The sequence below is a fragment of the Leishmania braziliensis genome, chromosome 32, assembly GCF_000002845.2.
Source record: "Leishmania braziliensis MHOM/BR/75/M2904 complete genome, chromosome 32".
NCBI lineage: Eukaryota > Euglenozoa > Kinetoplastea > Trypanosomatida > Trypanosomatidae > Leishmania > Leishmania braziliensis.
Genome location: NC_009324.2, coordinates 1,306,448 through 1,322,720, shown reverse-complemented (window position 1 = coordinate 1,322,720; position 16,273 = coordinate 1,306,448). Strand labels below are relative to the sequence as shown.

Below are 16,273 nucleotides of genomic sequence, written 5' to 3'. Positions count from 1 at the left end.
CCGCGACTGCTTGATATACAAGCAGCACACTTTTCCTCGCTCGACCGCATGATCGGGCGTGTGTTTGAATTTGGAGCACAGAACTAGTCAGTTGCTGGTATAGGGGGATGCAGCCGTGGCGGCATTAAACTGACGCGCTGTTCCATCACCGTTGCCACCTTCCTCTTTCGCAAGTTGTTGCTGGTGCTGCATCTGTCGCCCAGTTGTCAGTGAGTGACGGAGACTATGGATACTGCTTGTGTTTACGATGCCGCTACCGCGGTTGCCTGCAATCTTTTTTTTGGGCTTCCGCAGGCTCTGCCGCTGCTGGGCCCCGCCCACCTCCCCTTCCACCTTGGAGGCCTTCGCAAAGGAGTTGTACGGTGCGCCATGCAGGCTGCCGATAGCGTGACAAGAGGACCCCGTGTACTTGTCTGGGAAGCTGATGCAACCCGCTGCGCCGTTGCTAGTTCGCCCGTGCGCCATGAAGAGATTCTTTTTCTGAACCCGGCGGGTCGCCTCGGTCTCATCGCTATTGCCGCTGCAGCCGTGCAGCGCGTACACGCCTAGGGAACGTCGAGCGCGACCTGTTGTGCTCGTGTTTGGGCCTTTGCCGTCGCCACCAACCACGAAGCCCACTGCCTCGCCTCCGTTGTTGTTGATGTGCGAGCGTATGTGGTGGATGTAGCTGCACTTGCCCGCGTCGCCAGTGGACTTGGTCGGCGGCGGCCCGGAGACGTTGCGAAGCGCTGATAAGGCAAGCAAGGTGGCCGTGGCGCGCTGAGAGGCACCGCCATCAGGCTGCAGTGAACCGTCCAGTCGCGGATGCGGCTGCTGGCGTTGGCGCTGATCACTATTATGGAGTGCGTACGTTGAGCCAGGCAAAGGTTTAGATCGCCGCTCCTTGCGCTGCAGTGGGCCGTGTGCGTCGACGCTGCGGTTATGGGTGAAGTCAGGCGCACTCAGGCCTGCACCAACGCAGTGCAGGTGCTGTTCAGTAACGTGGGTTCCGCCTGGCTCCGAGCCTAGCAAGTGCTGCTGCTGTTTTCCCGGCACATTGGCAAGTAACAGCGACGCCTCTGGCCTCGAAGGGCCCGCCACCGAGGCTATCTCGGTGTGGTAAGCATCCTCATCCACTGCGTGCCCTGGGACAGAGCAATGCGATCCGCTGCCCTTGACGGACGCCACCAGCTGGTCATACACGCAGCTCGTCTCTCTCTTATGCCTGGAGAGCTTGCGCTTCTTCGCTTCGCTGGCGACGTGGGAGGTCGTGTAGGTGCTTGAGTTCGAGATGCCGCCGTGGGTCTTTGCGGCGCTCAACTCGGCCGCCTCACTGTTTGCCTTACTATGAGAAAGACCCTCGTTCTCCAATGAGAGAGAAGCGAGTGGGTTGCGCGTTCGGACGCGGAAAGAAAGCATCAAGGTCTCGACGGAGGATGGGGTGCGCGACTGTAACTGCTCCACCACTGCTGCCTGCCGCTCCTGCTCTAAGTGGTGCGGGAGGTGCCGCGACAGGGCGGGGAGGTCCTGTGGACACGCCTCCAGCGGGGCAACGTGGGTGGCGGCCAGCGACGGCGAGGAAAGAATGGTGGTCGCTGTTGTCCTGAGTTTGTCCGCTGACGCCGGTGTCGAAGCTCGGTGGGTCGGCACAGTCGTCTCGTCGCCATCTTTTCCTGGTGGGGCGGTAGTCAGGACTACCCGCATGTTACTGTCAGCCACTCCGTGCGACATGGACGGCGGTGACACGGTCATCGTTTCGCTTTCTCGCCCCAGCCCGTGACAGCCGCCGCCGCCATGAACTCCGCTGGACGGAAGCGTGGTCGATCTCGGAGAATGGCAGCTAATGTGCTTGACCAACCCACCCCTATTGTCGCCTGTCGACACAGCGCAGTCAGTCTCACTGTTTTTGTCTACACCGCTGCGTCGGTGCAACTCAGTCGCTGCAACGCTGCTGCACCGCTTCTTCTTTCGATCGCGCATGGCTAATGTGTTGGTGATCGACGAGGCCTGCAGTGCTGACACCACCTCACACGAGGGGGCGAGCAAATCAGCGTTGGTAAGCCCCTCGGCCACCTCTGTCGGAGCGGCCCCTACCGGCGGCGACGCCGCAACGCTCGAAGAGGTGGGCTCCTGATGCAAATAGTCCGTCAGTGACGCAGCGATGGCCCTCTCCGAGTTACCGTTGAGAATCATCGGCAGCTGCATGGATTGGTCAGACGCCGGCGTGTGGGGCGGCGGCAACGTGGACTTCGGCGCACCCGCTGCCTTTCCCTTGGCGGTGTTGGCGTCATGCAGGACGGCCTCGAGCGGGGCCTTGGAGAGGCACGTGTCGCTTAAATTGTTGTTGCTTGCGAGTGGTTGCTGTCCCTGCAGTTTTGGAGAAATGATCTCGCTCGAGTGGGGCATGCTTGGAGACACCACCGGGTCTGCCTTCAAGCTGTCCCCTACACCTGCTGCGTGATCTGGCACACGCCGCTGTGTCGAAGGCGTTGACGTCATGGGGGTGGACTGCAGCTGGGGCAGACCCGTCGCAGCCCGTAGCTCGGCTTCGTAGCGATCGCGGAAGCCGTCACGCGTGAAGTAGGGAAGCTCCATGAGCTCCGTGCACGTCAGCCGCTGCGCAGGGTCGGTGTGAAGACAGGAGCTGAGGAAATCGAGCCAGTCGTCCGACTCGCGGTGGTAGCGCTCCTTGAGCGTGTAGATGATGCCAGTTTTCGGGAAGCTGACGCCACTGTACAGTGGGTTGTGCTCAAAGATGAAAACCATTCGCGCCGGCACTGGTCCACAGGTCTGCAGAATCAGGCACAGCTGGTCTAGGTCCGACTCGCCGGGGAAGAGCGGCTGTCCATCGGAGAGCTCAGCAAACATGCACCCTAGCGCCCACACGTCCACCGGCTTGCCGTAGGCCACATCTCCAACCAGCAGCTCCGGCGCCCTATACCAACGCGTTGCGACGTAGTCCGTGTACTTGCCTTTCGCCGACATCTGTCGAGCAAAGCCGAAGTCACAGAGCTTCAGCAGTCCTGATTCGTCGATGAGCACATTTTCCGGCTTCACGTCGCGGTGAATGACGTTGTGTTTGTGGCAAAACTCGATACCGCGCAGAAGTTGGTAGGCGTAGCGGCGCAGCTCTCGGCGGGAGAGGCCGCGCGTGGTGCTCTCCAGAAGCTGCAGGATCGTGTGATCAATAAACTCAAACACGAGGTAGAGCTTACCTTCTCTTCGGAAGACATCCTCGAGACGGATTACGTTGGGATGCCGCAGCAGCTGCAACATGCGCACCTCGCGAGTGGAGGTCTTGCGGACGTGTTCATCCTGTTCTGTCTGCTTAAAGCGCTTGATGGCAACTAGCTTCCCCGTTGTGCGGCTACGGGCCTTGACAACGACGCCGTAGGTGCCCTCGCCGAGGATGCCAAGTGTCTCGTAGCTCTCCATCAACTCCAAGGCTTCGTTTCTACAGCGATACGGATGCTTTGACACGTGGTCAGCAGAAGCAGAACAAACGAGCCAGCACCTGTTCACGCAGGAGGCAAGACTAAGGGAAGGGCAAGCGCACAAACGCTTGCACAAAAAAAGCCAAAGGGATAGAGAGGAATTCTGCAACCCACGATGCGCAAGCACATACTGCCACACACACACACACACACACACCGATAGAGAGAGGCACACACGCACACGCAGAATGAAAATATACAAATAAGAGATTGAAAGAAGAGATCAAGGAGAGAGAAGCTTCAAGCCAACATGCAGCGCGGCTTGTCTCCGCTTTGTTTTTTTTTTTACTTTCAGCGCCCCTCTCTTGAAGCGCAGAAAAAAAAAAAAACGAAAAGAACAATGAAGCAGAGAAAGACGAAACACAACCAACAGTGCAGCCGCTGAATCGCTTACGCTGTGTGTGTGTGTCTCACTACCCCCACCCCCTCTCTCTATGTCCTTCGTTCCTCTCCAGTGCAGAAGACGCACACATGTACGGACAGCTCCCTCGCGTGAGAGTCGATGTGCGACCGTGGAGGCTCTGAATGTGTCTGCACCTCTCGATTTCTCTCTCCCTTGGGGGAATGTAAGGCTAGTGGAGGGAGTGAGGCAAGATGGAAGGGAAGAAGAGAAGCGACGTAGATCGAGAAGAGGAAGCGAGCGGCCAACAAGACACACGGACACGCTCACACAGGTACAGCGGAGCTTAGAAAGAGAGAAGCGAACACGAAAGCAAAAGACACAGTTCCAGAACGTTTGAGTTGGTGTCTTCCAGATTGAGACAGTCGAAAAGGGGGAAAAGGGAGAAAAAGGGAGAAGATGAGTCGCTCACCTGAGCATCGATACGTCGTCGTCACGACTGGACAGCAGTGGCAGGCACGAGAGGAGACAATATCAGAGGATAGGTAGGAGGGATACAAACGACAGGTGTAGACACCAATGAAGCATGTGCTGCACACGAGAAAAAAAAGGGTGGAAAGGGAGAAGACAAGAGCAGCGGACGGCGGCTCGACCTCCCAGAGACGAGGATAAAAGCAAAGCTACAACTACAGCAGTACCGAGCACTGGCGACGAGGAGGGGAAGGGGGGGTGACGCAGCAGCGAGAATACATAGAAGAAAGTGGCGCAGGCCTCGCTCGAGGAGCGCAAAGGGGGAGAAATGAGTCGCGAAAAGGTATCAAAAGGAGAAAGGGAGAGAAGGGCGAGGAGTAGCGGAGGCCCGAGGACTGGAAGGAAAAGAGGGAGAGAGACAGCACAGCAGCCGAGGTCGAGCAGGCGGTGTTGCTTTCGCTTCTGCCCTTCGTTTTGCTTGTGTATCCATGCGTCAGTGTGCCTGTGCGTCGTCCTCTCCGTGGTAGAGACAGCGCACTGGTGTCGTGGAGAAGGACACAGAAAAGAGAGAGGCACCGCCAGAGTGAGGATGGGCAGCGAACTCAGCAAAGCAGGAACAAAAAGGACAAGAGCGAGAGAGTGAAGCGCAGCCAGACACTCTCACACAGCTGCACACGAACAAACGCACAGCTGTGCCCAACACATACGGCGCTGCGCAAACGCAGATCGTGTGCTGCTGCAGGCACGTATGGGTGTAAATGATGATGTGTGTCCACCGTCTGCGTGTGTGTGTGTGTGGGGGGGGGGGGGGGTGCGTGTGGAGGGGTGAGTGGGTGTGTCCAATAACACCTGTCCTAAGTCCTTTGGCACTGCTGGAATGCACGTCACGTACAGAGATGTGCATGCAAGCGTACACAGGGGAGTGCACACGCAATTTGGCGCGTTGGATGGCAGATAAGAAACAGGGAGCGATTCGGGGATGGGAGAAGAAGGATAGAGAGAACAGCTACGATACGTACAGAGGAGAAGAGATGAGATCTTCCACCAAAGGAGAGTCACGCCGAAAGTGGCGAGGATGAACACGAGTGGAAAAGAGAGGCTCGAGCACACGCACATGCTCAGAGATATGGGTATACATATTTGGGGGTCAGGATACGTGCACGAAGCATAGAAACCTCAGGCAGTGGCACCAAGCCATACACGCGCGCCCGCTCTAAAACATTTTTCATTTTTTTTTTTTCTGGGCAGTTGTTCTCGTGTCCGCTGGTCAAATGGCGCTCTAGCCGTCTGCCCCCAAGCTCGTCTCGCTTTGCTCAAGGCCCCACGCTTGCGCCGGCATGCAAACAAGGCAGTATTAGGATACGGTAGCAGAGAGCGTACGTAGCACAAGCGCGAGCGCTTCCCGCACAGCGCGCGCGTTGGTGTGAAGCGGCTCCAGAAAAGGAAAGTTAGACGATGGCGGCTCCGTAGAGCAGCCGCCAGATTGTGAAGTGGGGGAAGAGAAACAGCGATCCGAACTGAGCCACTGCATGGCGCGCTCGTGTAGCGTGTTCGCGCCGAAGCACGCGCCAACAGCAGTACCGCTCTCCTCCGCCGAGAGCATCACGTCTACACTTTTGTGAGAAATATGCAGCAGAGACTGACCGGGTACCGCCGAAGGTGCCTCGACGGCAGCGCGGAGCGCCTCGATCCACAATCGGCGCCGGGCACGCCGCCCACGAGTCACAGGAAAGGCCTGGGCATTGGGCAACGGAGACAATAAATGTCCTACTGCGGCGCCTCCCTCAATCAGCGGTTGCGCCAGTTGAGTTACCATCGCTGCACACGACTCGCACAAGATTGCCAGCACGAAGCGTATTGTGGCGTGGTCCTGAGGACCAACGCCAATCCCCCACGAAACGGGGTCAGACGATGCGAAAGGCCGCGGAGTCGCGACGCCCACCCCCGTGAGCGTCGCCGCAGCAGCGGCACAGGCCGGCGACAGCGAGAGCCGCCGCATTAGCCACCGCGCCTGGGCTGCCAGAGACACGAAGAAGGCACCGCCGCCGCGAACAACGCCTCGAACGTTTGAATGACCAGTACGAGCCGTATCCCACATAGAATTTGGCATAATGGCCTCCCCCGCACAAGGGTTCGGTAGTGCCTCCAGCAGGGCCAACGCCGCCTTGCGCAGCAGTCCCGCGTACAGAACGGTCTGCAGCTGAATCGGAGCCACGAGCAGGAGAGTGGGCAGCAGCGGCTGCCGCAGCTCTGACTCGACAGCCGCAGCTTTCCAGGGGTCCACATGAACGCCGCATCTTGCTTGATTATCAACACTCCACTCAACACTTTGTGTGCTGGCCCCATCCTCCACATCTGTCAAAGAAGGCGTGACTACAAGGTGCAGCGCCGCAATGAATACACGGCTGTCGTGCATGCCGGGAGCGTCTCTGTCTTGCGAGGCAACGACCTCAGCGCACCTCGTCATGAGCGCCTCTGCAGAGCATGGGGACTTCTGTGGCTGCCAACAGGCAGACACATGACACAGCTCTGCTACGTCGAGTACCCCGCAGTGGGCTAACTCACAGATGCCGCTAGGGGTGCTTGAGTCGCGTGCTTCGTCAAAGCTACACGGGTGGCGCAGCACGTCACAGCACAGCAGTATCGGGAGGAGCGGCAGAGAAGCTGGCGCCGTGGATACGGCATGAGCGGAGATGGCCGTCCCAGAAACCCCGCTCCTCACTTGAAGCTTTGAGAAGCCGCTCAGGGAGACCTGGTCCACCACGTACACGGCTATCGGCGGCTCACGCTGGCACGCCGCGTCCAGCAGCGAAATCACAGCGGCTCCTGTGGGCACGTCATCGATGTCAGTGAAAAGAGGCAACGTGCCGCCGTCTTCTGCTGCTTTCCGGAACGTCCCTCGAAGTTCGCAGAGTCGCCGGTGCAGCTGAGGCACGTGGCGGTAGCCGAACGTGTTCACAAAGGTGGGCAGTCGCTCAGGAGTGATCACCACACGCGCACCGTGAAGGAGTGCGTAGACAAAGAGACGTATTGCGGCAAGCCAGAGGCACCTATCAAGGCCACGAGCAGAAGCGACAGCTTGCGCAAAGGGCCCACTGTGGATCACGTGCGCCGTCAGCGTAGAGATCACTCTATCCTCTGTGAGAAAGTGATCCGCAGAAAGGGGTGGCGACGGCAGCGACGCGGGAGGTGTTCTCTGGCCAGCCGCAGCTGTGCCCTTACGCGTCACAGTCCGTCTGCCTGCTTCACGGGCCTCCTGCAATGCAAAGTCGTCGCTCATCTCGCTGCCGCTATCCTCTCCTTCACATGGCCCTCCTCTTTGTGCATCAAACGAAGCGTAAAACGAGCGCTGGCTCGCCAACTTCTCTGGCGGCGGCAACCAGTCGCCTTCTGGATCGACGCGTAGCAGCAACACACGAAGTAGATGCCGACGCAGCACAATCCCGTCCGGCGCTACCAACGTGGGGAGTCCCTGAAGGAAGAAGCGCGAAGACGCGCTATCGCGGGCGAGTGGTAGGAGGCAGACACCGTTGGGTATGATGCAGGAAAGCGTGACAGGACCTGCTACGGGAGGTGACAGCGCTGAAGCCGAACTGGAAGCGACGCTGCTCCGATCAGAGTGCGTCAAGTCACAGGCAAACGCTTGCCCTGGCGAGTACACTAGCGTCTGCAGCGCGTGGAACGCGTACCTTAAGATGCTGGTCTCCTCACCCCGGTGCATCGTCGAGGGAATCCCAGCGCGGTCAGAGGGAGCGAGAAAGGGCCCGCACAGATACTGCTGCAGTAACCTGTGCAAGGTGGCGAGTACAGCCCCTTCCACCTCGGTCGACAGAATGTGCCACAACACAGCGCAAAGAGGGACAAAGACATCCGGCACTGCGAAAGCGAACCCGGCACCTCCACCACCCACACAGCCGCAGCTCCGAGTGCACACTGCTGGCTTGGCGATGGGCATGGAATGGGTTGCTGAGCCGCTGTCTAGCCACACTTGGGAAGCAGCGCCGCGCAGCAGAGACTCAAGGCCATTGTAATCTCCAGCTGGTCGCAAGTCCACTTCCACACATCGCTCTGTGAGGTAGTCAAGCCAGTCCATGTGAACCCACCCCTCCTCTTGGCGCAACAGCGTCGGAGACGGGGTGGCGGCAGCGTTGCTCTCGTCGCTTCGAGAAGAGCGCTGCACGCAGAGCTGCCAGCCCCCGCGAACGCTGAGAAGATGCAGTACACGCAGCAGGCGTTGGCGGGTAGCACTGTTGCTGCCGCCTCTTCCACTGAGCCTCGATGGGTCTGCAAGACGTCCTGCAGCCTCTGACATAACGTCGAAAAAGACAAATGGTCTGTATAGCGGCATCGCCCGTTGCATTGACAGACTGTGGGGATAAAGACGAGCGCCGGTGAACTGCACCGTCTTGCCAGCGTCCCACCACTCCGCACAGTGCGACAGCATTGTTGCATAAAGCGCGGTCTTGCGGCCCACCCCATCTGTCGTTGCCACAGTGCACGTTGCAGAAGACGACGAGGAAAAGGTTTCAGTGTGGCGAGGAAGCGACACGTTTGTGCTCGTGAGATGCATCAATGTCCGCAGAAAAAAGGCGTACCAGCCGCTGGTGGGTTGTATGCACCCTGACGCGGGGCGTGAAACCGCTGCACCATCCAGCTCTACTGTCTCGACTGCATCGCCGTCATCAGCTCCAAGCTCTGCCAGCACCACTGGTGTCTCTGCAGTCAAGGATGCAAGTATGTGTCCGACGTGAGGCCTCACCAATACAAGCCCGCCCCCCGAGGCAGTCGCAAGTCCCTGCATTGGTAGAGGGCGCAAACGCAGGGATAGGCCGAACGGCACCTCGGCCACGATCTCATTGTGCAACCATGTAGAGAAGTGATGGGCGGATTGTAGCTGAATCCGCGGCATTGGATGAAGGAAAGACGCACGCGCATATCAAGACTAGTCTGGGTATCCGTAGAAGGTGGAGGGGGGGGGGGGGGCCAAAGAAGGGGTGCGGGGGCTCATGTGCATGTCGAGGGGGCTGAAACAAGAAGGCTGCGCAGCGCCCTCTCCTATGGGGCTATACACACAAGAACTCAAGGAAGGGTCAGGTGTCGCGAACACGAAGTGTGAGAGAAACGTCCTTGTGCTGCAGTGACGATAGGTATGGCAAAGGAGAGGAAAAAGAGGAGAGACAGAGAGAGAGAGAGGCAGTAAGAGTGTGGACATTGAGAGGCAGCTATATTGAACCATAAATGACTCGGGGCAGTGAGCAGTAAAAGCGTGCAGTCATGAGGGAGGGCGAGAATGAAGCACATGCACCTGTGATGCGGTCACCTCTGACCTCTCAGCCATCACCCCTGTGCTCTACACCAGCAAGAGACCATGGCAACGCTAAGGTCACTGAGGAAAGAGAACGATGAAAGTCATGCGCGATACATCGCTGCAGGCGCCCATGTCATTCTTCGTCGAAGAGAAGACGCGCCCATGAGAGGAGGACGTACGCAGTGCCCACCGTATTCGACCGAACGAAGATCAAAATGCGGTACACGTTGAGGCTAAAAGCGCTGGGAGCTGGTAGACGGCGATACACAGCGCATCCGAGCTGAAAGCAAAGCGAGAAGCCAAGGAAGGGGAAAAGTGTAAAAGTGGAAGAAGAGACTTGAGACACACACACACACACACCGGTCGAAGTGTGGGTTACGCAAAACGGAGCGAAAAAGGAATAGCGAAGCGGTGGGATACTGCATTAATAACCCCCGATAGAGAGGAGAAAGCGGCGAAAGACAGGTGTCGCGGGGGGGGTGGGGGGAGGAGATCACACTGCGGGGTGCGCTAGCACAGGGTGCCTCTCTCACCCAAATGTACGAGCCCCCGCTGTCGATGAGGACCCGCCCGCCCCCTCCCCCCTGTTCAACCGCAAAGCCGCGTCTTCTTTGCTTCTTTCCAGGGCACCAAAAAGGAGGAAAATGTAAGAGAGAATGACGATCGCCTCTGATGAAGTGAAAGGAAAGAGCGCACGGCTATACACCAAAGCGCACGCACATGGCAGAAGAAACGAGTACCAGCCGCGCCGAAGGAGTCAAGAGAATGGCGCAGTGAGTCAATTTTGACACATTGAGCAGCAACACAACAGCATAGCGAGGTAGGGAGACAGAGAGAAAGGAGGGTAACAGCCTGGCTTCTCTCTACATAGAGGGGGGAGAGTAGAAGGGAGGCCCATGATGAACGCGCCTGAAGCTAAATAAGGCCAATAGCGCAACAGTAAAACACGCCTAGGATGAGCCCCACAGAGTGGGGGGGGAGGTGCTCTACTGAAGATTCAGAACAGAAAGTACACGGGCAGAACACACATACACAATAAGTCATAAAGAGAAGACCTTTGCCTCTTAAAGGAGGCGCAGGTGCGTCTGCAAGTTTTGGAGGAGAGTTGCAAGAGCAGCAGGTGGACGGATGACTAGCGGGTGCGTAAGACTTCCCTCTTTTCCCGCCAGTAATCTTTTTCTTGCTCGCGTTGTCGCTGTTGACTGTGCACGCGTGCGCCTGTGTGTGCAGGTCAGTGAAAGGAGCGTAGAAGAGACCTGAGCGAAAGAGAAGATGGATGAACAGCGGAGATGCAAGAGTGGTGAGGGTGACTGCTCTCAGAAAGGAGTGGTTAGTATGTGAAAGGGCGAAACAGAAAGCCGTGCGGACGAGTTCTGCGATGCGAAGGGGCGTACAGACGACCTCACAACTCTTGGATCAGTCAGCCCTCCGCGCTGGCAACACGTCGAAGTAAACAAAGAGATAGCTTAGAGAAGAGGCTCACTCCTCCATGCTCCCACACAGAGGCTCGCACGCCTCGAGGCATCTCGGCCCTTTCCCCCGCCGTTTGCATCAACCCACGCCCCCCCCCCTCCCCCCAAGACAGCGGCGAAGGTACAACAGAGACGTGTCAGCGAGGAGAGGGAGAACAGGAACGCAGAGGGGGCTGTGGCTGGCGGCGCACTGTAAGAAAGTGGCTCAGTAAAAGAAAGGCGTCGCCTGCAGGAGGTGCAGCTGATTCGATTTGTCGATAAGAAAGTTGTGTCGGCGTCTTGATTTGCCTTTGGCAGTTGCATTGTTGCTGTGGGTGTTTTCGCTGCTTCAGGGAGGACAGAGAAAGGAGACGCCATGATCATTCTCACCTGCCATGACCTCTCTCTCATCCCTGTGCCCTTCTGCTCGCTATCGAAAGCTGAAGATCGAAGCAAGAGGTGCAGGGAGCCAGCAAGATGGTCTGTGTGGTGGAGGAAACGAAGACAGAGTGTACGCAGAAAAGCTAAGAAAGACAGAGAAAGATTGGCACATACACACGCACAAGCTTACACCACGCTGAGCATACCTCGCGGGTCCTACCGCAGTGGTGTCAACACCGCTGTGTGTCCTCCCTTCAGCAGTACTACCGCTACGAGAGATGTCGACATCAAAAACATGCGCGGAGCAGTCAAGGGGGCGTCATTTCCTCTACATCCACACACACACACACATACATACATGCACACCTACACCAAAACGTCTAGGCATGGAACACAAAAATTACAGGCCCACAAACACACGCACACAACACTCGCAAACAGCCTTCACTGTACTGCGCTGCAGCTGATGGATCAGCCATGTCACGGACTTTACACAGATGCGACTTTGTCTGCGCTGCTTCTGAAGGGGGAGAAAAGAACCTCAAGCGACAGTAGAGCAGACAAGCGCCACCAACGCCTTTCTATTGTTTCAATCCCTCACAACAGTGACTCACTTGACTTTGCTCGCGTTGGCGGCGTTGCTGCTGTTCTTACGGTACTGCTCCAGCTCCTCGTCCTTCTGCTTGCGCAGAGTGTCGATCATCGGTTCGCCAAAGCCGCCCTCTGATGTGTCGTACAGCCGGCGAATAAAAGGATCGTCCATCACCTTGTCCTCTTCATTCAGCTTCTTTGGCGGAAATGCATCATCAAAGGGTACCTTCCAGCGATCCAGCTCAGCGTCGCCGGTACTGGCGCTGCTGCCACCGCCGCCAAGCCGACTCATATTGGGGTCACCAATATCCAAGAAACTGTCGCGGTCAGCCGTCAGCAACACGGCACCTCGCTCCGGATCCGTCTGCAGGTGCTTGGGGTCAAAGGGAGCCTGAAAGAGAGTGAAGTTCATCAGCGCGCGCCATCGCACGCTCTCCTGCTCGCTGGTGAAGACGACATGGGCACCGTACAGGTGAGCAAGGTAGCGCATGCTACGGCAGAGGAGTTTTAGCTGTTGCATGTCACCTCGAAACGCGTCGATCTTGTTGACGACAAGCACTGTCGGAACTCCACTGAGGCGCATTCGCTTCAAGTCAGGATGTTCGAGCCCTACCGCCTTCTGCGCGCGGGTCAGGAGCTTCTCTGGCGTGGTCGACCCCTTCGCCTTCATTCGCTGAGAAATATCGCTGACACGCTGGTCGATTCGCCGCATCCAGTACGTGGCTGCCTCCCACGCCACCGGTAGCCCTTCTTCGCTTGCGTCCACCACTACAGCCGCGACTATGGCATGCACGTTCTCCGGTGTTACCACAACGTCCAGCAGTTGCGAGAATTGCATCCCTTGCGCGATCTCCCAGAAGTGCGCCACCGGAGCCACGTTGCGCTCCGATCGGCGGGCGAAGCTGTAGTCGAGCGCCGTCGTCGCCTTCACCCTCTTAGAGCAGGACCCACTCGCGCTGCTCTGGAAGGAGGTATAGATTCGGTGGAGAAGGGTCGTCTTGCCGCTGCCAGGGGCTCCGACCACAACCAAGTTTATCTCGGTTTGCTCTACAGCAGCGTCCTTGACATTTCGCGTAATGTTCTGCCAGAGGTCCTTTGTGGGGTCGATGACAATTTGCGAATTGTTGTCAGCTGCTGCAGTGACCGGAGCCTCGGAGAGCTCTGGCGGATGTCGCGGGAGCGACTCAGCACCTTCTTCAGACGGCGGATTCGACGAGTTGCTCGGCGGCTGCCTATTCTCAGCGACACTCTTCTGCCCGCCGTTGCTCGAGGCGCCAGACTTGCTATCCACCGGCAACCCGGTCATCTTTCCTTCCTTACTCAACTCCTGCTGCTGTGAGGACTGGCATGCCAACTCAACGCCGTACAACACAGCAAACACTCCGTAGAAAGACGAAAGGAGAACAAAAAAAAAATTGTTTGCGCCCGAGGGAGAAAGAGCAGTTTAGTGTCGCTACGCAGCTGCGGATTCTTGTATGTCTGTGTGCCTCCGCTATGCCCCCTTTGATAGTCGTGGGCCCGGTGAGTGAGCCGAGAAGGGGGTAGCAAGATGTGCAAAGGGTGATCGAGAGAGGAAGAAGGGTGGGATCGGTGGTGGCTGGGAGAGCAGCGGCAGTAAAGAGCGAATCAAAAAGAAAGTGATGCACACATTGTTGTAGGCGTGTGAGAACAAAGAGGGTACGGGCGAGGGGGGGGAAGAGGCACCAGCGACGGTGGGACAGATGAACGTGACCTCAGCACGCCATAACACCCGACCACGATAACCAAAGAGAAGTGCAGTAGAACCGTACGGGGAACTCGGCTGCACTGAGGCGTTGTCATTATTGCGTGAGTCAACACTTTTTTTTTCGCCTGTGTGGCTGCTTCAAGGGGAAAAGACACAGGGGGATATAGATGGAAGGACTGCAGAGTCAGTAGAGGGACTGCCCAGCAGTGGCTGCAGCGCACAGTCCGCTTCTTCGATCCTCGACCCCACTTCTTTTTCACCAGGAGACAATGCACGAAATCGTGATGCAGCCCTTCTTTGTCCCCTCTATCACGCCAGTGTAGCCTCCGGTGCGTCAGAGCACCTTATTCTCCACGCTGTCGTTGCGCAAAGCCCACCCACATCCAGCAGCGCTGACCAATGAAAGAGGGTGCGGGCCGTGCAGCGCTCACTTGTGCCTGAGCCTTCGTTCTATTCATTCTGATCCCTACCGACAATTCGAGGTACGTCTGCTGAAGCGAGACCGCACGGTTCACACTGAGGCGCAGGCAATGCAAGACTGAGCGCATAAAGCAAGACAGAAAAGAGAGAAGAAAAAAAAAAAAGCGAAGTCGTGTACCACACCAACGGAGTGCGAAGCCTTCACGGCAGAACCCTTGAAAACGTGCCGTCAAAGAGAGAGGAGTGAAGACAGGAAGATAACGAAGAGGAACGCGAAACAAGGAAAGCGAAAAAAAGCTAAAGAGTGGGGGGAAGAGCAAACCAAACAAAACAACCAAGTGAGCGGGAAGAAGGAATAGACGAGTGCAGTAGACAACGTGTAAACTGTGTCAGGAAGGGCAACAAAAGGGACGAAGAAGAAGAAGGAAAAAAAGTGGGGTTGCGAAAACAAAAGGTCAGCAAGCAAACAAGAAAAAAGCGGGAGAACCGACGCGTGAAGTAGACAAGAAAGAGAGAAGGGAAAAAGAGGGCAAAAAGACAAGAAACACAAAACAAGCACGCGCACAATAAGTGCACAGACACTGAGAGAGGAGGGGGAATCAGGAGAAGAAGAAGGGGGGTACGCGTGCATATAGCCAACCAAAGTTATGCGCAAGGTTCTTTTACTTCAGTGAATCACACACACGCACCAGCGCAAGCTAAACAAAAAAGATACAGAGGGGTGAGCACGCACGTGTGCATCACCTCGTACTCGCCGGCCTAGACCATCCGAGAAAGAGAGAGAAACATTTTGGGGTGCTAGGGAAGACACCCGCTGAGCATCGACTTTAACGACTGTCAAACACGTGTGCATGAAAGCCTTCCGTGTGGACGTGTTCACACGTGGGTGCGGATGTGTGTCTTTTTTCTTCTGCCTTCGCACACTCGCTCTTTGGGTTCTCAGAACGGTGAACGAATACTTAGAGAGAAAAAAAAGCACGAGTGAGATCAGAGGAAACAGAGAGGCAGCCGTACTTACCTACTTGCCGACCTGTTACCCCACCCACTCACTCGCATACACACACGCATGCCAAGGAGCCGACAGAGGTGGAAAAGCAGAAGAAGAAACGAAAAACGAAATCAAAGGGAAACGAAACAAAGAAAGAAGAACAAAGTGTGAGGTAGTGGAGGAAAGGAGACGAGGGAAAACACAGAAAACGACAAGGCAAACAGAGAGGAGGCCCGAAACAACCTTCATCAACCATGAAAGGGACGAGAGAGGAGAACTTTTTTAGAAAAAAAAAAAATCGAGGTGCAAAGAGGGACGCTGAAGGGGGCACAACACGGAAGCCAATTATGCAAGTGTCCTCAGCAAACCATCAAAGTGAGAGGAAGAAATGGCGTAAAACAAACGACGAGAAAAGGAAACAAGCCCGAGGGAGAGTCGAGAAAAAAAAAAAAACAGACAGTCGCGCAAAACATAGCACGCAGTGCTGTGCACTTGCTTCTGCAGTTGAAAACGGCGAGAGAGGCACTCGCACGCAAAGAGGAGTACGGAAGACAGCCACCCACGCACAAGTTCAGTCACCAGGGAGAGAAAGACACGCCGAAGGGGTACATACTACAATATCAAACTGATGTCAGAGAAAGGCACACACACACACACCACTGAGGTGCATCACGCTCGCTCTCTTTCCACTTGCAGCCCCTTCAGCTCTCTGTGTTTACCAGTAAGCATCCATCCCCGCTTCCTCTTGCGCTGCACGTCTCCTGATGCCCCTCCCTCCCTCTCGGTGATGTTGCTGTGCTTATTCCTTCATGAAAAGGCAAAGTAGAAAAGAAAAAGAAGCAGATCGAAGAAACAGAAAATGCTACCTCACTCACTTGTGCTGCGTGTGTTTGGGGGGGGGGGGTGTTTAACTGAATGCAGCGTCCTGTTGTCCTCATCGTGAAGAGAAAGGGAAAGAGCGCGAGTAAATGGTGGTGGCGATTCAAGTCAGCTGTTTTGTGAATAACTCTGGATTTGGTTTTGCGTTTGCGCGTTTTGCACACACACGCTCACCGAGCAGCTTGCTGAGTTTAATGAGTCCAACAAGAAGCCCGCCCCCAGTGCAGTAGAAAAAAAAAGGGAAG

At 56.5% G+C, this 16,273-nt stretch overlaps 3 protein-coding genes across 3 annotated transcripts; all 3 read right to left on the bottom strand.

Moving 5' to 3' along the window:
* Positions 1-87: 87 nt before the first annotated feature.
* LBRM_32_3540 (putative mitogen-activated protein kinase) lies at positions 88-3,414 on the bottom strand (the record flags this gene model as incomplete). The annotated part of the gene is made up of 1 exon (XM_001567655.2): positions 88-3,414. One exon carries the CDS (start codon positions 3,412-3,414, stop codon positions 88-90), a length of 3,327 nt encoding a protein of 1,108 aa, XP_001567705.2.
* A 2,224-nt stretch (positions 3,415-5,638) lies between these two features.
* LBRM_32_3530 (conserved hypothetical protein) lies at positions 5,639-9,193 on the bottom strand (the record flags this gene model as incomplete). Its single annotated transcript, XM_001567654.1, has 1 exon — positions 5,639-9,193. The coding sequence occupies one exon, from the start codon at positions 9,191-9,193 to the stop codon at positions 5,639-5,641; it is 3,555 nt and encodes a 1,184-aa protein (XP_001567704.1).
* A 2,841-nt stretch (positions 9,194-12,034) lies between these two features.
* Positions 12,035-13,321, bottom strand: LBRM_32_3520 (putative dynein light intermediate chain; the record flags this gene model as incomplete). Its single annotated transcript, XM_001567653.1, has 1 exon — positions 12,035-13,321. One exon carries the CDS (start codon positions 13,319-13,321, stop codon positions 12,035-12,037), a length of 1,287 nt encoding a protein of 428 aa, XP_001567703.1.
* Between the last annotated feature and the right edge of the window lie 2,952 nt (positions 13,322-16,273).